The sequence below is a fragment of the Orcinus orca genome, chromosome 15, assembly GCF_937001465.1.
Source record: "Orcinus orca chromosome 15, mOrcOrc1.1, whole genome shotgun sequence".
Taxonomy (NCBI): Eukaryota; Metazoa; Chordata; class Mammalia; order Artiodactyla; family Delphinidae; genus Orcinus; species Orcinus orca.
The window spans coordinates 77371734-77394343 of NC_064573.1; the positions used below are offsets into that span (position 1 = coordinate 77371734).

General features: G+C 44.2%; 2 protein-coding genes and 1 non-coding gene across 31 annotated transcripts in view; 2 read left to right on the forward strand and 1 right to left on the reverse strand.

The window, feature by feature from the left end:
- SPRING1 (SREBF pathway regulator in golgi 1) overlaps positions 1 to 21131 on the reverse strand; it is a 314339-nt gene extending 293208 nt beyond the window's left edge. For 8 of the 26 annotated variants that reach the window (XR_007471546.1, XM_033408672.2, XM_033408675.2 and 5 more), the window contains exons 1-4: positions 20873 to 21126; positions 11454 to 11610; positions 7419 to 7570; positions 6913 to 7026 (exon numbers count right to left, since the gene is read on the reverse strand). Coding sequence is in view for 24 of the 26 variants with exons in the window: in XM_033408672.2 (XP_033264563.1) it covers positions 6913 to 7026; positions 7419 to 7570; positions 11454 to 11610; positions 20873 to 20983 (534 nt within the window). In the remaining 2 variants the exon portion in view is untranslated. Of the gene's footprint in view, positions 1 to 709; positions 1404 to 4250; positions 4823 to 6912; positions 7027 to 7418; positions 7571 to 11453; positions 11611 to 20872 lie in introns of those variants that run through there. The other 18 variants (XR_007471544.1, XM_049697620.1, XM_049697622.1 and 15 more) reach the window with 8 other exon arrangements.
- Positions 18603 to 18675, forward strand: TRNAE-UUC (transfer RNA glutamic acid (anticodon UUC)). The gene has a single exon. It is a non-coding gene; the product is annotated as a tRNA-Glu (tRNA).
- Positions 21132 to 21241: 110 nt separating the features above from the next.
- The window catches only part of RNFT2 (ring finger protein, transmembrane 2), a 60341-nt gene continuing 58972 nt past the window's right edge, over positions 21242 to 22610 (forward strand). For 2 of the 4 annotated variants that reach the window (XM_033408669.2, XM_012537324.3), the window contains exon 1: positions 21245 to 21428. The gene's annotated coding sequence lies outside the window, so the exon portion shown is untranslated. Of the gene's footprint in view, positions 21429 to 22610 lie in introns of all 4 variants that reach the window. The other 2 variants (XM_049697609.1, XM_049697608.1) reach the window with 2 other exon arrangements.

The window sequence follows — 22610 nt, forward strand, 5'->3', positions numbered from 1 at the left end:
GGATTGTGACAGCGCGCGAGGGATGCCGCCGCAGGGTAACAATGCCATTCCTGGAGGCAGCACCGGGCTGGTAGAGACCAAGGAGGAAGCAGCACGTCCTATGGGATTCCAGGGTAATTTAATCAGCAGCACTTGCGTGCGGCAGAAGGCAAGGGCAGCGAAATAATCAAGTCCACTCTCAGCTCCTGGTAGTTTTTCTGTTTAACCGAAGGGGGTAAAATGTGACCCAAAAGAAGGGCCTCTCTGCCTCACCTGGCACTGCTGATGCGTGGAGCTGGATGACTCTGTGTCACGGGGGCAGTGGTGGGCTCCACCCACTACACATACCGCCTGCCCTCAGTTGTGATAAGAATGTCTCAGACGTTGCCAACTGTTCCCTGGGGGCAAAACTGCCCCCATTTGCTGCCCTAGATCAACTGGAAAAGCTAGTCAACAAGTGAGCCACTTGATTCTGAGTAATGCAGGGTTGAAAAAAACAAGAAAAGGGGTTTAAGGCCTCCTTCAGTGAGGAACACTCTGTAAGAAAAAGACCAACAAAAGTAAAACTGGCCAAGGTCAAGAAGAGCAGTTTACCACATGTGAAAGATAAACACCCAATCAAAATATGGGAAGAAATTAAATATCAATTAGAACATAGAGATCCATTAGCAAAAAGAGTTAAAAAATGATACCAAGGGGTTCGTAGGTATATGACAAAAGACACGCCTCGCATACTTTATTTATTTTATTTATTTTTGGCTGTGTCAGGTCTTAGTTGTGGCACATGGGATCTTTTGTTGTGGTGCGCGGGCTTCTCTCTAGTAGTGGCGTGCAGGTTTTCTCTTCTCTAGTTGTGGCACATGGGATCTTTCGTTGTGGTGGGCGGGCTTCTCTCTAGTAGTGGCGTGCAGGTTTTCTCTTCTCTAGTTGTGGCGCGCAGGCTCCAGGGCATGTGGGCTCTGTAGTTTGCGGCACGCAGGCTCTTTAGTTGAGGCTTGCGAGCTCAGTAGTTGTGGCGCGCGGGCTTAGTTGCCCCATGGCATGTGGGATCTTAGTTCCCTGACCAGGGATCAAGCCTGCGTCCCCTGCATTGTAAGGCGGATCCTTTACCACTGGACCACCGGGGAAGTCCCACTCCCCACATAGTTTAGGTGGGAGTATAAATTGGTGAAAATCATTCTCAAATAAACATACAAACGTGTATGTGAAAGCATATCATCAGTGCATTATTTGTAGCAGCCAAAAAAGAAAAAAAAAAAACAGCAATAAGCTAAATGACCTCAGCAGGGATTAATAACATTACAGTATATCCATGAAACTGACACCAGGTGGTCACTAAAAATTATTAGATAGGCCTACATGTCACATAGAAGGATGTCCATCAGAGGATTGCTTTCAAGAAGAAAAAGTATTATCATATCTGCCTAGAAAGTCATGAGGGAAAGAGAAAAAAAACGGGCTGATCTCTAGGTTGCATGATTTTAGGTCATTATTACTTTCATCTTTGACACATTTCTGAATAACCTGCATTTTAAAAATTATCTTTAGCATGAGTTCTTCTAAAAACAGTAGTAAAAATAATACCTAGAACTCTGTAGTTGCCACCCTTCCACCCAAGGGGCCCACCCATCCTCACCTTGCCAACTATGTGATGTCAGACACCCACTGGACTGCAGATGTGGACTTCATGCCCAGCACTGGGCCTTTACTCACTCCAACACCTCACAACAGCCCCACAAGGAGCAGATGCAATCCCATATCACAGAGCAGGGCCTGGGACTCAGAAGAGGAAAGACTACCCAAGGCCATGCCTTAATAAGTAGGAGTTACTGACTGCGAGGCCGAATTCCCTCCAGCCTGTGAAGAGTAGACTAAATAACAGTAGAAACTAACACAACAGAGTAAAGCAACTATACTCCAATAAACATTAAAAAAGAAAAAAGAGCAGACTAAATAAGCAACATATCTGTTCATTTACAATCTACCTGCAAATCCCAACAATGGGAACAGCTTGCTCGGAACCTTGCACACAGCTCCCACAGCGCCTTTGCAGCCTCACCAACTGAGGCACACCCTGGACAGCCTCCAAGTCAGCTCCGGGAGCAGGCCAAAAACTGCAAACCCTGCTCTAAAATCCTATCGCCCGCTTTTCCAAGAGCTGCTGAGCTCGCCCTTGGATGCCAGCCCCAGCGTCGCCAGGTCCAGGGCCACCCCAAGTCCCAGGCCCTGCGGAGACAGTGTCTTTTTCTACAGAATGCTTCTTTCCCTGTTAGAACATACCTTATCTTTATTGCTCCAGCAATGAGCATGGCAATTAAGATTCAGAACTGAGGGAAATGCTTTGAATTACCCAATTACCTTTCACCCCAAACATAACAATTTAAAAATTTTTCTTCTAAACTAAAGGTGTTTTCATTCCTTCTCTGATCTTCTCTTAAAATCCAATGTGTATCACGCACTTTGCTAAGTTCTGGGCATACAAAACTACAACAAGGTCCCTAATTCTGAAAACCTTCAGTCGAAGGAACCAGAAACAAACCAGAGAGGGGAGCAGGGAGGGGTCCAGGCTAGAAGCCTGGAGAGGCCCATGATGTTCCACGTCCTTGGGTGGCTTCGTTACAGAGTCTGCAGTACCGTGACATTCCAAAACAGCGAACATGCCTCTTAGGAGTACAAAAAAACATATTCCAGGGCTGAATGAAAGTGACCTTTGGATTATTGACCCAATTTGGCTACTTATACCACCTCTCCCCTCTGCTGGCCTGGACAACCGAGATCTGTATGCTCTCAGAGGAGTGTTTACAGATGAGTCAGCGTTGGAGCTGGCGAGGGGTGGTGGGAAGGACAGTGGACCCAGCGCTGGAGATGAAGGTCGTGTTTTGGTTCCATCATGGGACCCAGGGAAGTCACTTCACTCCATTTCCTCATCTACGAGGTGGGAACAAACGAGCTTAATTCTCTACCTAAGTTGCAAAGGCTGTGAAAGCAGTGAAAATGCAAAACGTGCTCGCCAATATTCAAATACAGAATAAACAGGTATGGCTGACCTCTGATATGAACTGTTTTCACAGTAAATCTACGTTATTGCCCAAGGGTTCAAATAAGCTCAGTGACAACTACCAGGAGAATGAGTTACCACAAGCAATGAGCTGGTGAAACATGCAGACGTGTCCATTACTTTCACACACAGTCTGATTTAGCACCAGTGAACACACACAGAATCTGAAAAACCTGATGCAAACTGAATAGATTTCCTGGGATCTAACATTAAAAACAACTGCCAGACAGTTCACCCTCTAAGAAAGTTGACTTAGGGGGACAAACTACTTTGGGAAGATAAGTATAAGTAACAGGAGGGAGTTAAGGGAAATTATTGAATAGACTGCAGAAACATACAGGAAGGCAAACATGGCCCAAGGGAAAAGCTCCACTGAAATAAAAATGCTGAAAGCGGGCTGTAAAGCTCGTGCTCTGCTCTGAGGGCAACCACTGAACAACCGAAAAAGAACAAGGAAGACCTTGCCCAATACCAGGGTTAGTGAGGGGCTCTGGGAAAGAACAGTGTGCGGTAATGTGACTCTGGAGAGGAAAAAGGGGCACGACGTCTTGATCTGAGGACCAAATACTCTCAGCCTTGACAAGAGAGGGTTAGTGTCATATTAGAAACACAGGACGCCTCCATCGTGTGGACCAGCAGCCTGAACGTCCAATGTCCACGGAGGGTAGATGTGAGTCTCTCAGGGCACCCTGACAGAAACTTGAGTTTTGTTCTTCTTTGTAAATCACAGGGAAACCAAATGTCTGTACCTATTACATCTCCCGAAGCTGAAAGCGATAAAGGACGACCACTTACAGTCAGTTGCGAGATGTATCTCCACTGAGGAATCGCCTTAAGATGGGGTTTCCATGACAGAAGAGGAGGAGGCCGCCCAGCAGATGACTTTCCTGAGGCTCCCACTGTCCCACGGCTGAGAAGACCAGTCATTTCAACAGGGGCAGTGGAAACAAGAACAGAACCCTCCAGGACAACAAGGCAGAATTTCTGGTTAAAACGGTGCATGCACATAGGTAAACAAGCATATCCAAATACCACTAGGAAAAAACCTGAGAGCACATGGTGCCAGCTGCTAGAAAGCTGGCACAGGATGAGAAGGGAACAGCATCTGAGTTTCTAGACAATTTTAGATGTCAGGACACGGTGTTCAGGGCCCACTCTTGAAGATGCTGTTAAAACAAAACCAAGAACAAACCACCGCGAGAGAACATGAATGTTCTAAGAGACCAAACATTTTATCTGGGTGAAGGGTCGATCTCATTCTTGAAACTCAAGAGCACAAGAAAACAACAAGAACAATCTCCTTGAATATACTCAACTATCAAAGAATTTTCCTATAGGAAACATGAGAATTTTCCCACTACTCTAAAGAAGTCCAATAAATAACTTTACAGTGAAGGGCCCGGGGAGAACACACACAGATGCCCACAGGTCCCCGAGCAGCCGCAGAGGAGAGGCGCTCAGAGTGCTGATGCCTTCACCAGGTCGCCCACAGTCTTGTCTTTCTTGAATGTAACCCGCTGGCTGGCATTTCCAACTGCTTTACGGAACAAGTCCATCTGGTAAGCCCGGGGGCGAGGGAGGCCAAAGAGCACAACACAAGAAGTGGTCAAGGTCAAGTCTTCTCCTGAAGACCACAGAAGGGCTTCAGGCTACAAGTTCTTCAGCAGCGCATCCTCCCAGTGGGTTGAGTCTCCCTCACCGTCACGCGGGGAAGAGCTCGGGAGGGCTCTCTCCGTAGCAGTACTTTGCTATGGGATCCCTATAGGTGTTCTCATGCTGCACGCTCTGTTGGCAAAAGGGAAGAGAAGAGCGCCGTGAGAGAGAGCAGGACGGCGTCCGGCAGACGCTCCCTGCAGGAGCCCGGGTGAGTCCATCTCCAAATGTCACCAAAAGGGTCCAGGGCACTTTCTGGAGCAAACGCAGATGCTCAGCACAGAATGCCAATGAAGGGCATGAAAATGGACATAGTGTCACCACAGGACTGTTTCTTTTATGCACACTAGTGAGTTTTTTTTTTTTAACAACCTAGCTGTGACTAGGATAACTTGAGACAAAAAATTTTCCTCAAAGTATTTTAAGTCAGATTAAGATCCAATGGGTGTTTTGCACCTGACCCCGTGCTTCAAAGGAATTCAGTCCCCGGCACTGAACCCTGCAGAGATGAAGGAGATGCACTTCAAATTGCTTTCGTCAAGATTTATGTACCTAAGGGCTGGTACACAAGCCGAATCCCACAGTACCACACAAGCTTCATCTGGCCAAGCAAAGTGTGATTTAACACAGACAATCATCCGTGGTGGCTAATTTTTCAGCAATTTGTTTTCATACAAGCAACTTGAGTTTTTGGCTAGTCTAGAATTCATTAATTAGCCTAAAACCAAGGCTAAACATCTAAATTGTAAGTATTAATCCAATTTACAGACATGCAGCCAAATCTTCTCTTTCTTGGGACACTTATAAAGGCAAATTGCCAACTGGTAAATTTCTCTTTACAATGAAAATGCAAAGTCTGAAATTTTAGCATCTTCACTTAAGTTTGGAAATAACTCCTGGGTTTTATCAGTTAAAGAAAGAAAATACTTGGCCTTTTCTAACATTTCTCAGAATGACAGTATGAATCAAAGTAAGTCATGGGTTCAGCCATCCTCCACATTTCCTTTAAAGCCCATTCAAATGGAAAGCTCTTCCAGCAAAACAAGGACATCAGGAATTTCTTCATGTTTCAAATGCTCATTATAATCCCTGAAACATTTACCCAGTGATGCTGAATGCTCTAAGAGCAGACCAGAGACATAAAGAGTGGCGTAAAACCCAAAGGCAGACTACAGAAATCTGGCAAAGGGTACAAGAGCTCCAGAGAATGACAAATGAGTCATTCATCTCAGACGGAGCCAGGACAGTCTTGCAGACACCATGAATGGAAGCCAGAGGAAGAGCACCCGTATGACAAACACGTCTGGTGATTTTACAAAGAGAGCTCCAACAACCGCCCGATCACAAAGGCTGAGAGCAGAGGATGCGGAATGATGGAAACGCAAAGACGTTCAGACGCTTTCAGCAGCTGGTGCCGTGTTTAGTGCCCAAGAGCAAAGCATTTAATGACAACGTGCTGAAAAGTACTGAGAGCTTGGCAACCTACAGATTTACCTGTGTATTTTTCAACACCTACCTGCCCCATCCCCTTGAATCCTAAAATAAACCACAACTTTGTCCCAGAATAAATGAGTACCCACTCTAAATGAGTGGTTGCTGGAAAGCCTTAAATTTCAAAGACGGAGGAGAGAACTTCTCTCAGGAATTGGACTATTAGGACTCCACCCAGACTTTAAAATAATTTTAAGCTTCCAGTTAAAATACAGACAAGCTAATCAGATAGGGAAGATGCAAGTTAGTCAGACCTTGATTTGATATAAATATTTTACATCCCTAACTTGTATAAATCTCATGTTCACATTCTAAATACAGTCAGCCCTCCATACCACGGGTTCCGCATCCGTGGATTCAACCAACCATGGGTCAAAAGTGTTTGAAAAAACTCCAAGAAATTCCAAAAAGCAAAACATGGTATTTATATTGTATTAGTTATTGTAAGTAATCTAGAGATGATTTAAAGCATACGGGAGGATTTAAGTAGGTAAGAGGAAAATATTATGCCATTTTATAGGAACATTTAGGGATTTGGGGTCCTGGAACCAATCACCCTCGGATACCAAGGGATGATGTACTATCAATCCACCAAAGCTCCACACAACGTCGTGTAAATCTCTTCTCCATTATCACCCCACCAAAAGGCCCCAGTGCATATTTTCGAGTTTTCCTGCAGACCCTGACTCCCACCAGCAAATACCCCAGCTAGAGGCATCACAGCTTCTGACCTGGGACGAGGTCCTGCATTTAGCCAAACACAATTCAAAGTGATCTTCGACTGCCATGAAGAGGTTCTGGAATGCCACAGCTGCCCGGTTGAGGAAGCGCTCCAGGAGAAGTTGCTATGGAAACAAAAGTCAGTACCTGTAATAAATTCCAAACTCAGAAGCACAAGGTAACCTTGGAAATTTCTCTTAAACTAACAGACTGCTGATACGGGGAAGAAGAGGGGAAGGAGAGAGAGAGGGGAGCTCAAGTGAGCAGGAGGGCTGATGTTTTATTCTTTAGATATCTGATTAGGAATACAATGGCCCATTCTGCCAAAGAACCACTGGAGGAACTGGGAACCACCTCCTTTCCTTGCAGACAAAGGCTACCTCACAGCAGCCATTTCTGACACCGACAAGGTTCCCTTCTATTTCCAGAAGAATCTCACAAGAAGATTCTAATGCTCCTCGTGAAATGCAGGCAGAAAGAATAAAGGAGATGCAGCACAAGGAGCAACTCTCCATACCTTGTTGGGCTGCAGGCAGCAGGAGACACAGTACTCATAGGCGCTGCAGCAGCCATTGGACAAGCAGCCATCACAGCAGTACTGCTTTGTGCCAGGGACGTTGACGTTACAGCAGCCATTTACCAGCAAATCTTTCCTCTCACAAACGTAACCTGAAAGTCAGAGACTAACCTGAGTATAAACCCAGCAGTCCCCCCACCTGCCCACCAGGGGCGATCATGAGGCAGCAATGAAAGTCCTGCATGCAAAGAACATAAAGATAGAGTCTGGACTCAGGGGCAACCTAAGGACCACAGAACCTGGAATCAGAGAGTGTCTAATCAGAGCTTGCTTCCTGCATGCAGCAGTTTACAGGAAACATGGACTCCCATCTTGTAAGTAGGCTATATATATCCTAATCTACCTAAAATTACGTTTTAGTCTGCTGTCACATATTTGATGCAATCAACACATCGCCTATGTTTTCCTGTGCTAACCTATGCAAGCCAATTATTCATCTATGCCTGGGAAAAAATGTCATTATTTTTCAAAGAAAAATCTGAAAAGAGGAAAAAACCAAGGTTTTCACTCCTGAAAGTGAGATCCTTCTAGATTTAAAACAAACAAAAAACCTCCACATATACTTTTTACATTTAAATACCTTTTAAATACTTACATTTAGTAATTTGAAGGATTTTTAAAAATAGTAGTCACACCTAACCTTTATAAACTGATTTAGGCTCCTTTTAAGTATACATTGCAGGGATTCAACTACCCCTCAGAATTAGGGAATGAGAGTACTCTAATACCCAAGGAAGAAAAATCCTCCCAATTCCCTCCATTCATCATCTAAACACACCCCCTCCAACCTAGTTCATTCATTCATACTCAACTTTAAGAATCTCCTCACAAAAGCTAATTTATTGTTCATAGCTGCTAAATACACATTTCTCTATATCCTTCTGGGAGTGGGACAGAAAAATGTAAGAACAAGTCCATTAGGGACACCACGTGGCCCATGGGAAATTCCCAGGTGCAGGCCCAGGCCCACAGGTACACACACGGGCCCACGGGTGCACACAGGTGCAGAGCAGCTGTTCCTCACATCATTCCATTCTAAGTGCCCCAGCTTCTTAATCCTCAGAGAATGAGACATCGTGAAGCATGAGGTTGTTTTCAGAAACCACTCTGGAAAAACAAAGCATGAGGTTGTTTTCAGAAACTACACTGGAAAACAAAGTCTGTGCAAACGCAGGAGGCACCATTAAAATAAGAGTGGAAGGGACCAGAAGGGCCCTCACGTCACACGGGGAAAACTGAGAACCAGATCGCTGCTGTTGTGGTTTTAACTATGCTTTTTTGTCTTCTAAATTAAGACAGGATGATTCTAATGCCACATTAAATGTTTCTGGGATTCTTCCTAACTATTCTTACTCACTTCCTTCAGAAGGGTTATAAATTAAAAATCTGAATAAGCCAGCATGTTCCTCAAAATTCTACCCCAAATGATACAGAGCATCTTATTACATGATCTGTGTCAGAAAGATGTAAAACATTACACTTGTTGAAATGATCTTTCTGCCCTTTTCTCTTTTCCATGTTGTAAGTGTTAGCATCTCAGGCCTTCTGTTTTTCCCCAGTACAAACTGCAAGTATTTAGCTTTGAAACCAGGCGGGTCTTTCTAACTCCTGGTGAAAGTCCATCAAGATTTTTCCTTTTGCATCAGAAATGTACTCCTGCAAACATTATTTCCAATGACGAGTCCTGTGAGATCACAACCTCAGAGTGTGCTGCTACTGACTGGGAAACCAACTTCTAACCTTTGAAAAGTTTGTAACTCTGCTGGTTGTCTTACTGAATAAGGTGTCACCCTGACAACACTCGTGGGGGTGGCATCTGCTTGCTAAAAGGCAAAAATTCCTGCAAGTTTTCTTTATTACACTGCTTATCTCCTCTCCTGCATTCATGGAGGTAAAATAAAACCTATGGTTCTTGGATTTTTTTTGATTGGTTCTTGGAACTTAAGAAATCTGAGAGTCTTTGTCTCACTTGAATTAAGCAGAGGGAAATCATTCTTTTGCTAGCTATGACAAAAGAAAAGGACAAACTGTCATTCATAACTAATATTAAATATTAAAGTCAAGTCATAAGATTTCACACTTTCTCACTGAGTACCATACAAACAAAAGCCTATAAGAAAAAAGCACTGAACTCCAAGTTCAGTCCTGGTCTTAGTCCTAGGTCTGCCCCTGACTGACTAGCTGGGTCATCTTATGGAAGTAACTTTCCTTCGCTAAACTTTACTGTTAAAACAAAGCAAAACAAATGTTACTTGCAATTTAATCTGCTTTTTCAATGTGATCTTAAAAACAGAGCTGGGCACTGTTGAGTCAGCAGTGCATTTTTGTGCAAAATTTTCCAGCTCTTCTAATCTAGGTGGGAGGTTTTCCTGATTCCTTCCTTCAATCCCAAATAATCTCATCTGCTCTGATTCCTTTGAGATCTTTTTGGAAAAGTTTTTTTTTTTTAATTATTTTGCTGGGGTTGCAAACTTTAAATATAGATATATAAAAAGCACTATAGTTCCATTTTGAAGATAGCACGTGTCTTCATTTTGTTAGGCTTCATCAGGTATCGATTCAAGGTTACCTGTATCAATTTCAGTATTGTGACATTCATAACCCATTTGTTCTGAGACTCTCTAAGAGAGAGCCAATTTTACTCTTGCAAACTAACCAGATTACTGTAAACCACCAGGTGAAAAGGGAATAAACAATCTGTAAACCAGTCGGGGAACTCTGACCACTGTTTGGATAGCTGACATTAAGGAAAAGTGGTACTCTCTTGGCGTGATAATGGTATCCCATTTATGGTTTGTAAAAGAGCCCCTGCCACCTTGGGCAGGTTCCTGAACCGCTTGGTGTATCTTCAACTACAAAGTGAAGACAGAAACACCTACACCTCACAGGACTGCTACAACAATCAAATGAGATGTTATTCAAGGAGAGCTTTTAGCCCAGTGCCCAGCATGTAGTAAGGGCTAAATTAATGCAGGCAGAGCATTACCAGGAGTCTCTCCTTGGGGGACTGGGCCAGTCTTAGAGTGGTTAGAGCTCTAGCGGCTGTCTAATCCAAACGCCTCGCCAGCACAGGAATCGCCTTTCTTATACACTGAAACTCTGGGAGAAGGCACCAAAACAGACAGATTGTTTTTTTTAATTGAGGTATCATTGATTTACAATATTACATAAGTTTCAGGTGACAACTTAGTGATTCATAATTTTTAAGAGTTATACTCCATTTATAGTTATTATAAAATATTGGCTATATTCCCTGTGCTGTTTGATATACCTCGGTAGCTTATATTTTATACATAGTAGTTTGTACCTCTTAATCCCCAGCCCTATCTTGCCACTGTAAAAAGAATGAAATTTTGCCATTCGCAATAACGTGGATGGATTTGGAGGGTATTACACTTAGTGAAGTAAGTCAGACAGAGGAAGACAAATACTTTGATGTTGTATGATATCACTTGTACGTGGAACCTAAAAATAAAACTAGTGAATATAACAAAAAAGAAACAGACTGATGTTTTAATAGTAACAGTAAAACATTTTGGAAGTGTTTATAATTCATTTGAGATTATGCAGTCAACAAGTGCATTCATTCTCTTCCTAAATGCCAACACTATGTGGATACGATTCACGTCACCAAGAAGGAAAACTGTTTATCTTGTAGAGTTCACCATCAAAATGAGAAAAAAAAGACTGTTAAGATCTGAAAGTACTGGGGCTGGGAAGAGACTGGCAGGAAGTAGTCAAGGGGCTGACGCATGATAAAATGCTAAAACCGTAATTCTAACTCTGGAGAGTGTCTCTTATCAAACCAAGCTTCTCTGATGTTGAGGGGAACCTTGAATGATGAGTCAGATATAAAAGACAAAGACGTGAGAAGTGTTGAAATGGGCAAGAGGGGGAAAGACAGCATATAAAATCCCTATTTAAAAACCTACGAATGGCCCAGGGACTGCAGGAGAGGAAGGGAGCCAGACTAACCAAGTTCATCCGTGATGAGGTGCTTCCCTTGAATGGAGTTCCGGCACTGGTTGCTGGGCCGACTGCTGTTGCCCAAGTTAAACTGCACTTTCCATGGGATGGGCTGATCGTGGTCGTGAACCTGGAGGAGATTCCGATCTCTCACTGCCCTCTCCTCCTACAAAGACACCATAAATGACAAGGTTAAAGTATCACTTCTTGCATTTTCACCAATTTTTTCATAGAAACTACAGTAATAGGAAAGAAACAATATAAAACAGCTTGCACAACAGGAATCTGCACTCCCCTGGTATGAGTAAAGTCTGAGCCAAAGTCATGAAAAAAAATGCAGGGCTTCCCTGGTGGCACAGTGGTTAAGAATCCACCCACCGGGACTTCCCTGGTGGCACAGTGGTTGAGAATCTGCCTGCCAATGCAGGGGACATGGGTTCGAGCCCTGGTCCGGGAAGATCCCATATGCTGCGGAGCAACTAAGCCCATGTGCCACAACTACTGAGCCTGCACTCTAGAGCCTGTGAGCCACAACTACTGAGCCTGCGTGCCACAACTACTGAAGCCCGTGCGCCTAGAGCCCATGCTCAGCAACAAGAGAAGCCACTGCAATGAGAAGCCCGCGCACCGCAAGGAAGAGTAGCCCCCACTCACCGCAACTAGAGAAAGACTGCGCGCAGCAATGAAGACCCAATGCAGCCAAGAATAAATAAATGTATTTCTTTTAAAAAATGCAAAATAAACCTGCAGGAAGAAGTAATAAATTAGGGCTATGCTTCAAAACTGGCAGACTTACATAAATGCCCTTGGACTACGTGCATGTTATGAATGTGTACAAAAGCATTAATTTTGTCAAAAAAATTTGGAGGGAAAAAGTTTTGAAATTTTTCTGATGGCAAATCATTTAAAATATTTTTTATATTAAAACAAATACATTGTGGAATAGAATGTAAAATCTGAATACACTTTTAAAATAGAAGAGGAAACTTCAAAGAAACTTTCCAACTGTCATTTCAGACAATACCTGGACAGGTCTAGGGCACAAGGTTACTTTCATTTGCAGTAAGGAGTTTAGTGGTAAACTAAGGGGAACGCTGAATTGGGAGGTTGATTTCAGGGGCAAGAAGAAGCATGTCAACTTGCAAATTTCTTCTATGAAAAAATACTAAGTATGTGACCCTTAGAACATACCTTTCTTTATAAAAGACACCCATGCCAGCCAGCCCTTTACCGAGACATGCAAAGTGAGGAGTTGCTCTAGAGGCAAGAGTTTAGATCTTTTCTCCTAGCCCCCAAGGCACAGTCGGGCTTTCCAAATTGCCTTTGTTATACTCTTAAAGAAACTAAGTAAGGTGCCTGAGTGCTAAAAAAAGAAGCCATGCAAGAAAGAGCCATCTTCTCAGAGGATTCTTCAACCTACCTATCACTGGAAAACAAAACAATGATAAGACTCCCTCCAAGAGGATTTTTATACATAATAGTTTAACCATTCTACCATTTTAATAGAGTTCTGTGGCTTTTGCCATTAAGAATGATCTGTCATGTGTCACTGTTTGAGAAAAAGGGACTAACCTTGAAAGTTGATGGCAAAGGTTATACTTTAAGACAATGGGAAAGAGCTATACAGTTACTAAGATATCTCTAGGAAAGTTATGTGGGAAGAGCTATTAATATTTAAGACATGCAAATCCACATCTACTTTGGCACAGCAAACACATGTTTGAGGCCTAGCCTCTGGAAAGTACAGACGTGTAAGGGTGCACTAGGATGTCTACTACAGCACCGTTTATGTGGTGGAAAAAACCTGGAACCCCAACCACAGAGAAATGAGTGAATAAACACGGGATAGCCATAGCTATTACCTAAAAATTACCTATGACTTATGTGTATTTATCTAGAGCAGGAGTCCTTAAACCTGACTTGCACATCAGATTATTAAGGACTTCAAATTCTGATTCCTGAGCCCAACTCCAGACTGAGTAAAAAGCTCTGTGGATGGGACCTGGGAATCAATATTTTTAAAGCACTCGGATAATTTTAATACAGAGGGCTGCAGATCCCTGGTGGATGTCCATAGTATATTAAGGAAAAAAACAAGTTACAAAATAATGTGCATATTATCACACATTGTATTATGATAACTGTATTAATACATACATATGGGTTTATAAGAGCTGAGATAAATGCATGCAAAGATACTACAAACCATTAACATGGAAAGGACATAGGTGATTATTAACATTTTTCATCATCGTTGGAATAGTTTCATTTTTAATTTAAAATAAAATAATAAAAAATTATTAAAAACATGATGATCATTAACAACAGGAGACACTAAATGAGGAATCTACAGGAACTCTGTACTATCCTTGAAACTTTTCTGTAAATCCATAATTACTCCAAAATTAAGTTTATTTAAAAAAAAATGACTGCCAACATAAAAGACATAAATTGCCCACAATCCCATCACTTGAATAAAGCTGCATCTATTTCTGCATATTAACTTCTAGCCTTTGACCCCAGCATTTATACTACAAATTAGTATGCTTCACATTCAGCTCCTCTTGACACTAATTGGATGGTAAACGGTTCAAGTACCTACATTATCTTGATAATCACATTTTCAAGGCTATATAATAATCCATCACCTTGATGTGCTGTAATTTAGTAAAAACATCCTCTACAGATCAACGTTTAAGCCCACCCCAGGTGTCTGTTATCATAAATAGCACTGCAATAAAAATGTAGACCTTTTGCTTATTCTCTTGAGTAATTTGTGGTAGGAATTATTATTAGTAGAGTCAATGCTAAATAGTGCCAAATATTGATAATTTCCCAAAAGTTATATATGCCATTTGTAACATTACCAGAATTTAAATAACAGTGTGCCACTCCACTATTGAATTTTGTTCCTTAATTTACTAAAGGTAAAACAGTCCTTCAAGGTGGCTTTCATTTCTATTCTGCCCCCTCTCTTTTGTTTCTTTTATAGGAAAGAACTGGCACTAGCAGGAACAGGATGGGTTATATCAATACAAAAACAACATCGGTATTCCTTGGTTGGGGCAAGAAAAGGACTTAAATGCATAAGTCTTGAGAATATGGGAAAAATCACTTAGGTGCACAATGCTTAACCACCTGTAAATTCATGAGTTCTGCTGGGACCGTGTCAATTAACGGCATAATCAAGCTATGTGCAAACTAAAGTGCACTTGAAATGCTACCCTAGATAAATTAACAGCCATAAAGACTTAAGAAGCTGGTCAAAGTACAGTAAACTGGATCTCACAACAAGGTTGAAAGTGCTCTTGACATCACTCTCAAACTTTCCTGTTATTCCTTCTGAAAGAAAATGAAGAGTTCACAGACAAGGGCATCCCAGAAGGACCTCTTTCACATTACTGTGTTCCTGGTAAATAGGATGGCAATTCTCCCAGCACTTGTACTTGTTTTCAAACATGAATATTTAAGACCTTTCCAAAAGAACTGGTAAGAGTTGTACAACCAGAAAAGACCGTACAAGAGATTGTGTAAGACATAATGGCAAATGTAATGAATTAGCACATGGTCGCTTTCCTGAAGGTCCAGTCTTGCAAGGGTGTGGTGAAGGGGCACTGAGGGGATTCCTTCATTGGACAGGTGGCTTTAAACCTTTCCCAAACTACCCTACTAGGCTGTCTCAATTTTGAGCACCCCCCCCCCGTGTGTATGTGTATATGTGTGTGTGTGTGCGTGTGTGTGTATTTTTTAATTCAAGATTCATTCAAAGGTATCAAGTTCTTACAATGTGTGAAAGATACAGAGACAAAGATAGGCAGGTTCTCTATTCTCAAAAAGCCTCCAGGGCCTTCCCTGGTGGTGCAGTGGTTAAGAATCCACCTGCCAATGCAGGAGACACGGGTTCGAGCCCTGGTCCGGGAAGATCCCACATGCTGGTGGAGCAATTAAGCCCATGTGCCACAACTACTGAGCCTGCACTCTAGAGTCCGCAAGCCACAACTACTAAGCCTGCATGCCACAACTACTGAAGTCCATGCGCCTAGAGCCCGTGCTCTGCAGCAAAAGAAGTCACCGCACTGAGAAGCCGGCGCACCACAACAAAGAGTAGCCCCCACTCACGGCAACTAGAGGAAGCCCGCACGCAGCAACTAAGATCCAATGCAGCCATAAATAAATAAATAAATTTATTTAAAAAAAAAAAGGAGCCTCCAGAATTTTCTTCATAAACTACAAGGCGCTAGAGAAATGTTTTTATTACTAATGTATATTACTTAACCTCTGATTTAAAAAGGGGTATTTTAATAACTGTCCTGTCTCTTTTTCGGGGGTTATCATTAGGGTCAAATGAGATGTGTCCCACGTAAGCAGTAAAGCACTTAAACATAAGGCACTGTCATTAAAAGAATCGCTTATGATTCTCAAAAGTAAAAGAAAAAAAAAAAGTAAAAGAAAAAAGGGGATAAAGGCCAGAGGGAATCCCAATGTCTAATATTTGGGGAATAGCTAATAACTATAGCCTGATCATGGAAATTTTTAGTTATAAAAACTTACACCTCGAAAGAGCTTTTAAAGATGGGGAAAATGCATATATGTTAAGTGAAGAAACAGTAGGCCCTAACTATATTTTTAAAATATGAAGAAAGAAAATATGCCCAAATATCATCAGTAAATCCCTCTGTTTGGTGAGATTAAAGATAATTGCTTTCCTCCTCTACCCTGTGCAGCACTTTACAGACTCTGAAAGGTATATGTACCTTGTTGATACGGTGAAAAACAGAGCAGAAAAACAGATTAGCAACTCTCTCTTATGATTTATTATACTTTATATAGTGTCTAACTTGAAACCAATTTACATACTTAATTACGTTAAAGCTAAAGATGTTCATATATTTTCAAGGAGTTATGCAAATAGCCCTGACACTTTCTGGAGCTGCACCACTTGAACAACTATGAGAACAGTTATTTACATGAGAGGACCTCTAAGGACCCTTCTGACTCCAAGACGGATTTCTCTAATCTCAGCTCAAATGCCCCACAGAGTTAGGCCCACCTTGCCGCTCTATCACAGTACCTTGTTTTGTATTCTTTGTATCACAAATTACTATCTGAAATAATTCTGCTCATTTGCCATTTCTACCCCTCACCCCCTACAGAATATAGGCTCTGGGAGAGTAAGACTGTATCTGCTTTGCCCCCCACTGTATCTCCATCATCTAGCAGACAGTGCCTGGTGCAGCTGGTGTTCACTAAACATTTGTTAAATCAATGTGCCCAAGTCACCTAGCACCCAGTCCTCACCCCCAATGGCATCCCCACCAAGGTCACTAATTTCTCCTGTGCTCCCATCCCTACAATTTAAGCTATCCCCCAAAGCATTAATTAACATGAAAATCAAAACAGGAATTCACAGCTGTAGAGAATAATCAACTATTCTCTAGGCAAAAAGTGGCCACATCTGCTCCACGAGTTCACAGTCTCACTGAAGCAGAGCTAAGGATCATATGAAAAACTCCAAAGCTTTCGAGTTTTTCACAGCCTCTTCTCAATTAATTCTAACCACACCCACCACGCCTTCCCGTCCAATAGACAGACAGCTGTGCTACAGCACAGCTCCTTACAGATGGAGCCTGAGGCTAGGCAAAATGGAGCAGACTCCCTCAAGCCACACAGCTCAGGAGTGCTGGAAGACCGAAACTCCAGCAGAGAACAGAGCAGAGGAGCAAACTCACAGGCACACAGGAGGGGCATCAGTCAGAATAGGCTCCAAGGATCCTTTACAGTTTTAGAAATTATTGAGGACTTCAGTATGTGAGTTAATGAGGGTTATGGCTAATGATATTTATCATACTGGAAATTAAAACCAATTCTTAAAACATTTAAATAAGTTATTTATTCGTTAAAAAATAACAATAATGAGGTCTTCCCTGGTGGCGCAGTGGTTGAGAGTCCGCCTGCCGATGCAGGGGACACGGGGGGTTCGTGCCCCGGTCCGGGAAGATCCCACATGCCGCGGAGCGGCTGGGCCCGTGAGCCATGGCCGCTGAGCCTGCGCGTCCAGAGCCTGTGCTCCGCAACGGGAGAGGCCACAACAGTGAGAGGCCCGCATACCGCAAAAAATAATAATAATAAATAACAATAATGAGCCCATTACATGTCAACAGTTTTTCATGTGTGGGGGGGAAAAATGTTTTTCAAAACAAAAAAATATACTTGGTGAGATGAGAAAATGTCTTTACATTTCTGCAAATGTTTTTAATGTCTGGCTTGACGGAAAACAGCTGGATTCTCACAACTGCCTCTAAATCCAATTTATTGCAATACCTTGTTCAGGTTGAAGCTTATGAAGAAAATCTACCTCACACAAATGTGCAGTTGGAAATAGGAGTATTTTCGTGGCTCTTCCAGATAATTATGGATAATCTTCTTTGATACTACTTCAAAACTTGACAAGTATAGTTTCTTAAAAGTTCACTGCAAATGGTGCAGCCACTTTGGAAAACAGCCTGGCAGTTCTTCAAAAAGTTAAACACAGTTACCAAGTGACCCATCAATTCCACTCCTAGGACCATACTCAAGAGAACTGAAAACATATTTCCAAACAAAACCTTGTACACCAATGTCCATGGCAGCCCTAGTCATAATAGCCAAAAGGCAGATACAAGCCGAGTCTCCATCAAATGATGATGGCTAAACAAAATGTGTTGGATGCCTACAACGGCATATTACTCAGACATAAAAATGAAGTACTAATACATGCTACAACATGGATGAGACTTGAAGACTAGCTTTTAACTGAAAGAAGACAAAGAAGACCACATAGTGTATGTTTCCATTTATATGAAATGTCCAGAATACGTAAATCCATGGAGACAGAAAGTTGACTAGTGGTTGCCAGGGGCTTGATGGGCAGGGATAGAGAGGTTATAGCTAACGCGTTTCTTAGGCAGTGAGGGAATCAGATCCAGAAAAATCTGCAAAACAAAACTGTTGCTGAAAGTTTCAGGGGATTCACGATCACCCCCCACACACACACATACACACACCCCTAGGACTGTAGTCACAGATCACAAGTTTAAAAAAAAAAAAAAAGACACACAGGGAAAAATAAAATAAGAACAAGGTACACCAGAGTACTTAAAAGGCATTTGTAGGAGGAATTCCCTGGTGGTCCAGTGGTTAGGACTCTGCACTTTCACTGCTGAGGGTCCGGGTTCGATCCCTGGTCAGGGAACTAAGACCCCACAAGCCCCGCGGTGCAGCCAAAAAAAAAAAAAGTGGCTGTAGGGAAAGTCACAGTGTAGACAGCATCTGAGTCAGGCAGGAAAAATTAGTAGGAGTGTGCCAAGCTGGGAAGAAAGAAAAAGTCACCCCAATTAAAAAGATGTGATTGTTTGTTCAACCAATATTTGAATACCCATGAAGTGCCTGGCAGTATTCTAGGGACTGAGATTCTATGAACAACACAGACAAGGTCCCTGGTCTCCAAAAAATTACGTTCTAGAAGGGAGAGTGAGGGGAGACAGATAAACAAGTAAATGATCCAGAAATGCTCAGTAAGTGATGCTTACCGCAGAGAAAATAAAGCAGGACTATGGGCAAGGAACTGAAATCACTGAGATTGTGTCACCTGCTGTGACCTGGAGCAGTAATAGTTAGCCTCACCTGAACTGACAAAAAAAAAAAAAAAAAAAAAAAACCACTCACAATGCAGAGATCCTGGAACGGGCGTCTGGAGTTTTAGCTGAGTGCAACAGGAACCCAAAGAAGAACTATACACAAGGGAGTGCTGGGATTTTTTTTTTCTTTTCAGATTATCACTCCTCCTGCTGGTTAGAGAATAGACTGTAGAATAAGAAAGGAAGCAGGGCTTCCCTGGTGGCGCAGTGGTTGAGAGTCCACCTGCCAATGCAGGGGACGCGGGTTCATGCCCCGGTCCGGGAAGATCCCACATGGCGCGGAGCGGCTGGGCCCGTGAGCCATGGCCGCTGAGCCTGCGCGTCCAGAGCCTGTGCTCCGCAGCGGGAGAGGCCACAACGGGGAGAGGCCCGCGTACCGCAAAAAAAAAAAGCAAGGAAGCAGAGACCTGTTGGTGGGCTACTACAGCAGTCCAGACAGGGAAAAGCAGAAGGTATCTGTGACTGGGGAATGGTAGTGCCACTCAGTGAGGCTGGGAAGACTGGAGAGGAAGTGGTGGTGGAGAATCAGGAGTTCTGTTTTGGCCAAGTATGAGGAGCCGACAACGCACGCAAAAGGGACGTCAAGCAAGCAACGGGATATGAACCTTGGGGTTTCTGGATAGGTCAAGGCTGGAGTTAGAAACAGCAACAGCATACAGCTGGTATTTAAACCAATGGTGCTAGAGATGAGCTGGGTCAGCTGGGAGGAAGGTAGAGGGCTGAGTCCGGGGTCACTACAGCACCACCTGACAGGGAAGGAACAACACGTGGCCATGAGCAGGTGTCTGCGAAGTTGTGAAAACACAAGTGCAAGCACTTAGTCTGCATGAATGTCACCGACGCATCCCAGTCACCAGAAGAGGCTTACAACACTCAGCCTCTCTGTTAGCCTGAGTTGAGAGGTGGGCTACGGTCCCCTAACTTTCCATTTTACAATCTCCTAAAACTAAGGTGACCATATCACTTAGTATTTCTCTTCTACTCATTGACAAATTTTATACGAATATGACCCTTGAGAATGAAAAGGGGAGCTTTTCTAACTGCATCAGCGCAAGAGCATAAACCAGGGTTGTCCCGGGTACACCCTGGCATATGCTCACCCGTTCTAAAAACCTAAACGCCTGAACTGGACTTCTAAACGAAGGGACAATGCTCTGGGTAACATTTCCCACCAAAGCATCCTGCCTTTTCTCCCACAAATTCGCACAGAGAAGAAAAACTAAGCGGATGGGGAGGTGAAAGGAAAATTCCACCCAACCACGTTATGCACAGAAAGAGCACCTCGTGGGTCCTGAGGCGTCTCCCTGCCGGACAACCGAGCCCCTAAATTAAATGAAAACCAGGCACACCAGCGCTGGCTTCGTAGCTCAGCTGGGCATCTTACTGGCCCAGGCATCTCCACCTTTTCCAGTCTCGAGTTACCCTGCTGGAACCCGGGGACACCGCCCCCCAGAACGGCCGCGAGGAGAAGGGAGAAATGCTCGCCCCCGCTCAGCATTCGGCCTGGCAGGTAGGAGGCAAGGAGACGGCCCTCAGGGTGATAACAAGCACAGCGTTAAGGGCCCACAGCACCGGGTTCGAGTCCCAGCTCTGCCCCTGGCCTACCAACGAAATGGGCGGGTCCCTTCGCCCGTCCTCAGCCCCGGGACACGAACGCCCACCTCTCCGGAGGCGGCCCGGCGCACCGGACACTCGGGCAGCGCGGCTGCAGAGGCAGCTTCCCTCACCCGGGGAGGGAAGGCGGCCACTGACCTGCTTGAAGGTGCTGGTGAGGAAGTAGACGAGCGAGAGCCCGAAGACCAGGGCGAGCACCCACCTCTTCCGCAGGAGCCGCCGCCACACCATGGCCGCCAGGTTCACCATCCCGGCGCGGAGCGGGACAGGCCCGGGGCCCGGGCGGCATGGCCCCTACGCGGCCGGCAGCCCCATGGCTCGCGGCGGGCGCCGGCCCCGCGGCCCTCAGCCCAGCCAGCTCCCGTCAGCCACCCCGCGCCTCCTCACGTGACCTCGCCCCACACACCGCCTGCACACCTCGCGCGTCACTCGCCGGCCTCGCTCGGCCTCCTCCTCATTGGTCCCTGCATATCGGCGGCTTCCTATTGGCTGAATTCCGGGAAGGGGGCGGGCAATCGTGTGCGTGCGGCCGGTGGAGTTGTTGCCCGGGTCTCAGCGCTGGGCGCCGCGACCTGAGAAAGAACCTGGGGAGAGGCCGGAAGCACTCGGAAGTCAGGTGCTCCCCGGGCCGAGCGAGTGATTGGCTTGGAAGCACGAGAATGATGCCGCTGAGATTGCCGAATCGTCTGGGCAGGTAAAAAGATAACGTTATTTTTTTTCCCCCCCGGTATGGTCTGCGTAATCTCCTGCCCTTTCAGGCCTGGGGCGTTTCGCGGTAAACTTTGGTTGCAGGAATGAAAAATGCTTGCAGCATTGTATACGGAGCGCACCTGCCTGCTTCCAGTGCAAGTGATGCAGGAGATGCTCTCTTGCGTGCATTTCGGTGCAGTCATATAACGGCTCGGGGGTGCAACTTAAAACCTCTCATACATTGAAAACTCTGGTGAAATCCTCGTTAGGGATGGAGAGCGATGTATGGAGTAGAGGGTAAAAAGGCATTTCATTCAGTCATTCAGATGCATCCCACGTGCAAACGTTTTATTACAGAATTCGATATTGGAATAATTATGTACGGCCTACTGCCAACACAGGACCTGAAGCCCCTTCGAAAGCAAGCATCTGAAAGTGAAATCTTGGGTATTTTATTTAGGGGGCTGTGTCAAATTTATGGATGGAAACTTGAGATTCTGTATTTTATTTTCCCCGAGGATTTGCAGGCGATGAGGAATCATTGCGGGGAGAGGGGGCATTAAGGCGAGATTGCAGGTTCTTGAAACAGATTTAGGGGATGAGCTTTCCTTCATATATGAAGATGGTGCTACTGACCCATCTTTTGGCTGATTTTCCAAATGAGAAAGGAGGCTTAGCTGGGGGGTTGTCTCGCTAATCAGTGGCCCTGGTAACACCAGTGCTGTCCCCTGAAGAAGGCTGGTCAGGATCAGGAAGTCACTCAACAACCCGTATGGCACCCTGAACTAAGAGCGCCATCTTTGGTCCTGGTACAAAAACAAATATTCAAGGAAGCTAAACCAACTCATGAAAAGTCTCTGGCCTTTATTTCTTCTCTAGAGTGAGAGGTCAGGGAGGGAACAAGGGACGTAGAAAAAGGTAAGTGAGAGACCCATTGATGTTTTCCTCATTGAGTAAATACTTGTTGACTGCTACTCTGTGCCAGGCAGCGTTCTAGATGTGGAAGCAGAAGGGCAAACCAGGCAGGCCGATCGTGTCTTTTGTGGCATTCGCATTCTAATGGAGGACAGGCCATAAATGAATATGCAAACATGTAAATAAATGATAAATGCTATGAAGAAGGTAAAACGGGGAAATGTATGTTGGGTCAGGAGGGTGAGAGGAGAAGGCCTCTGGAAGGAGGTGA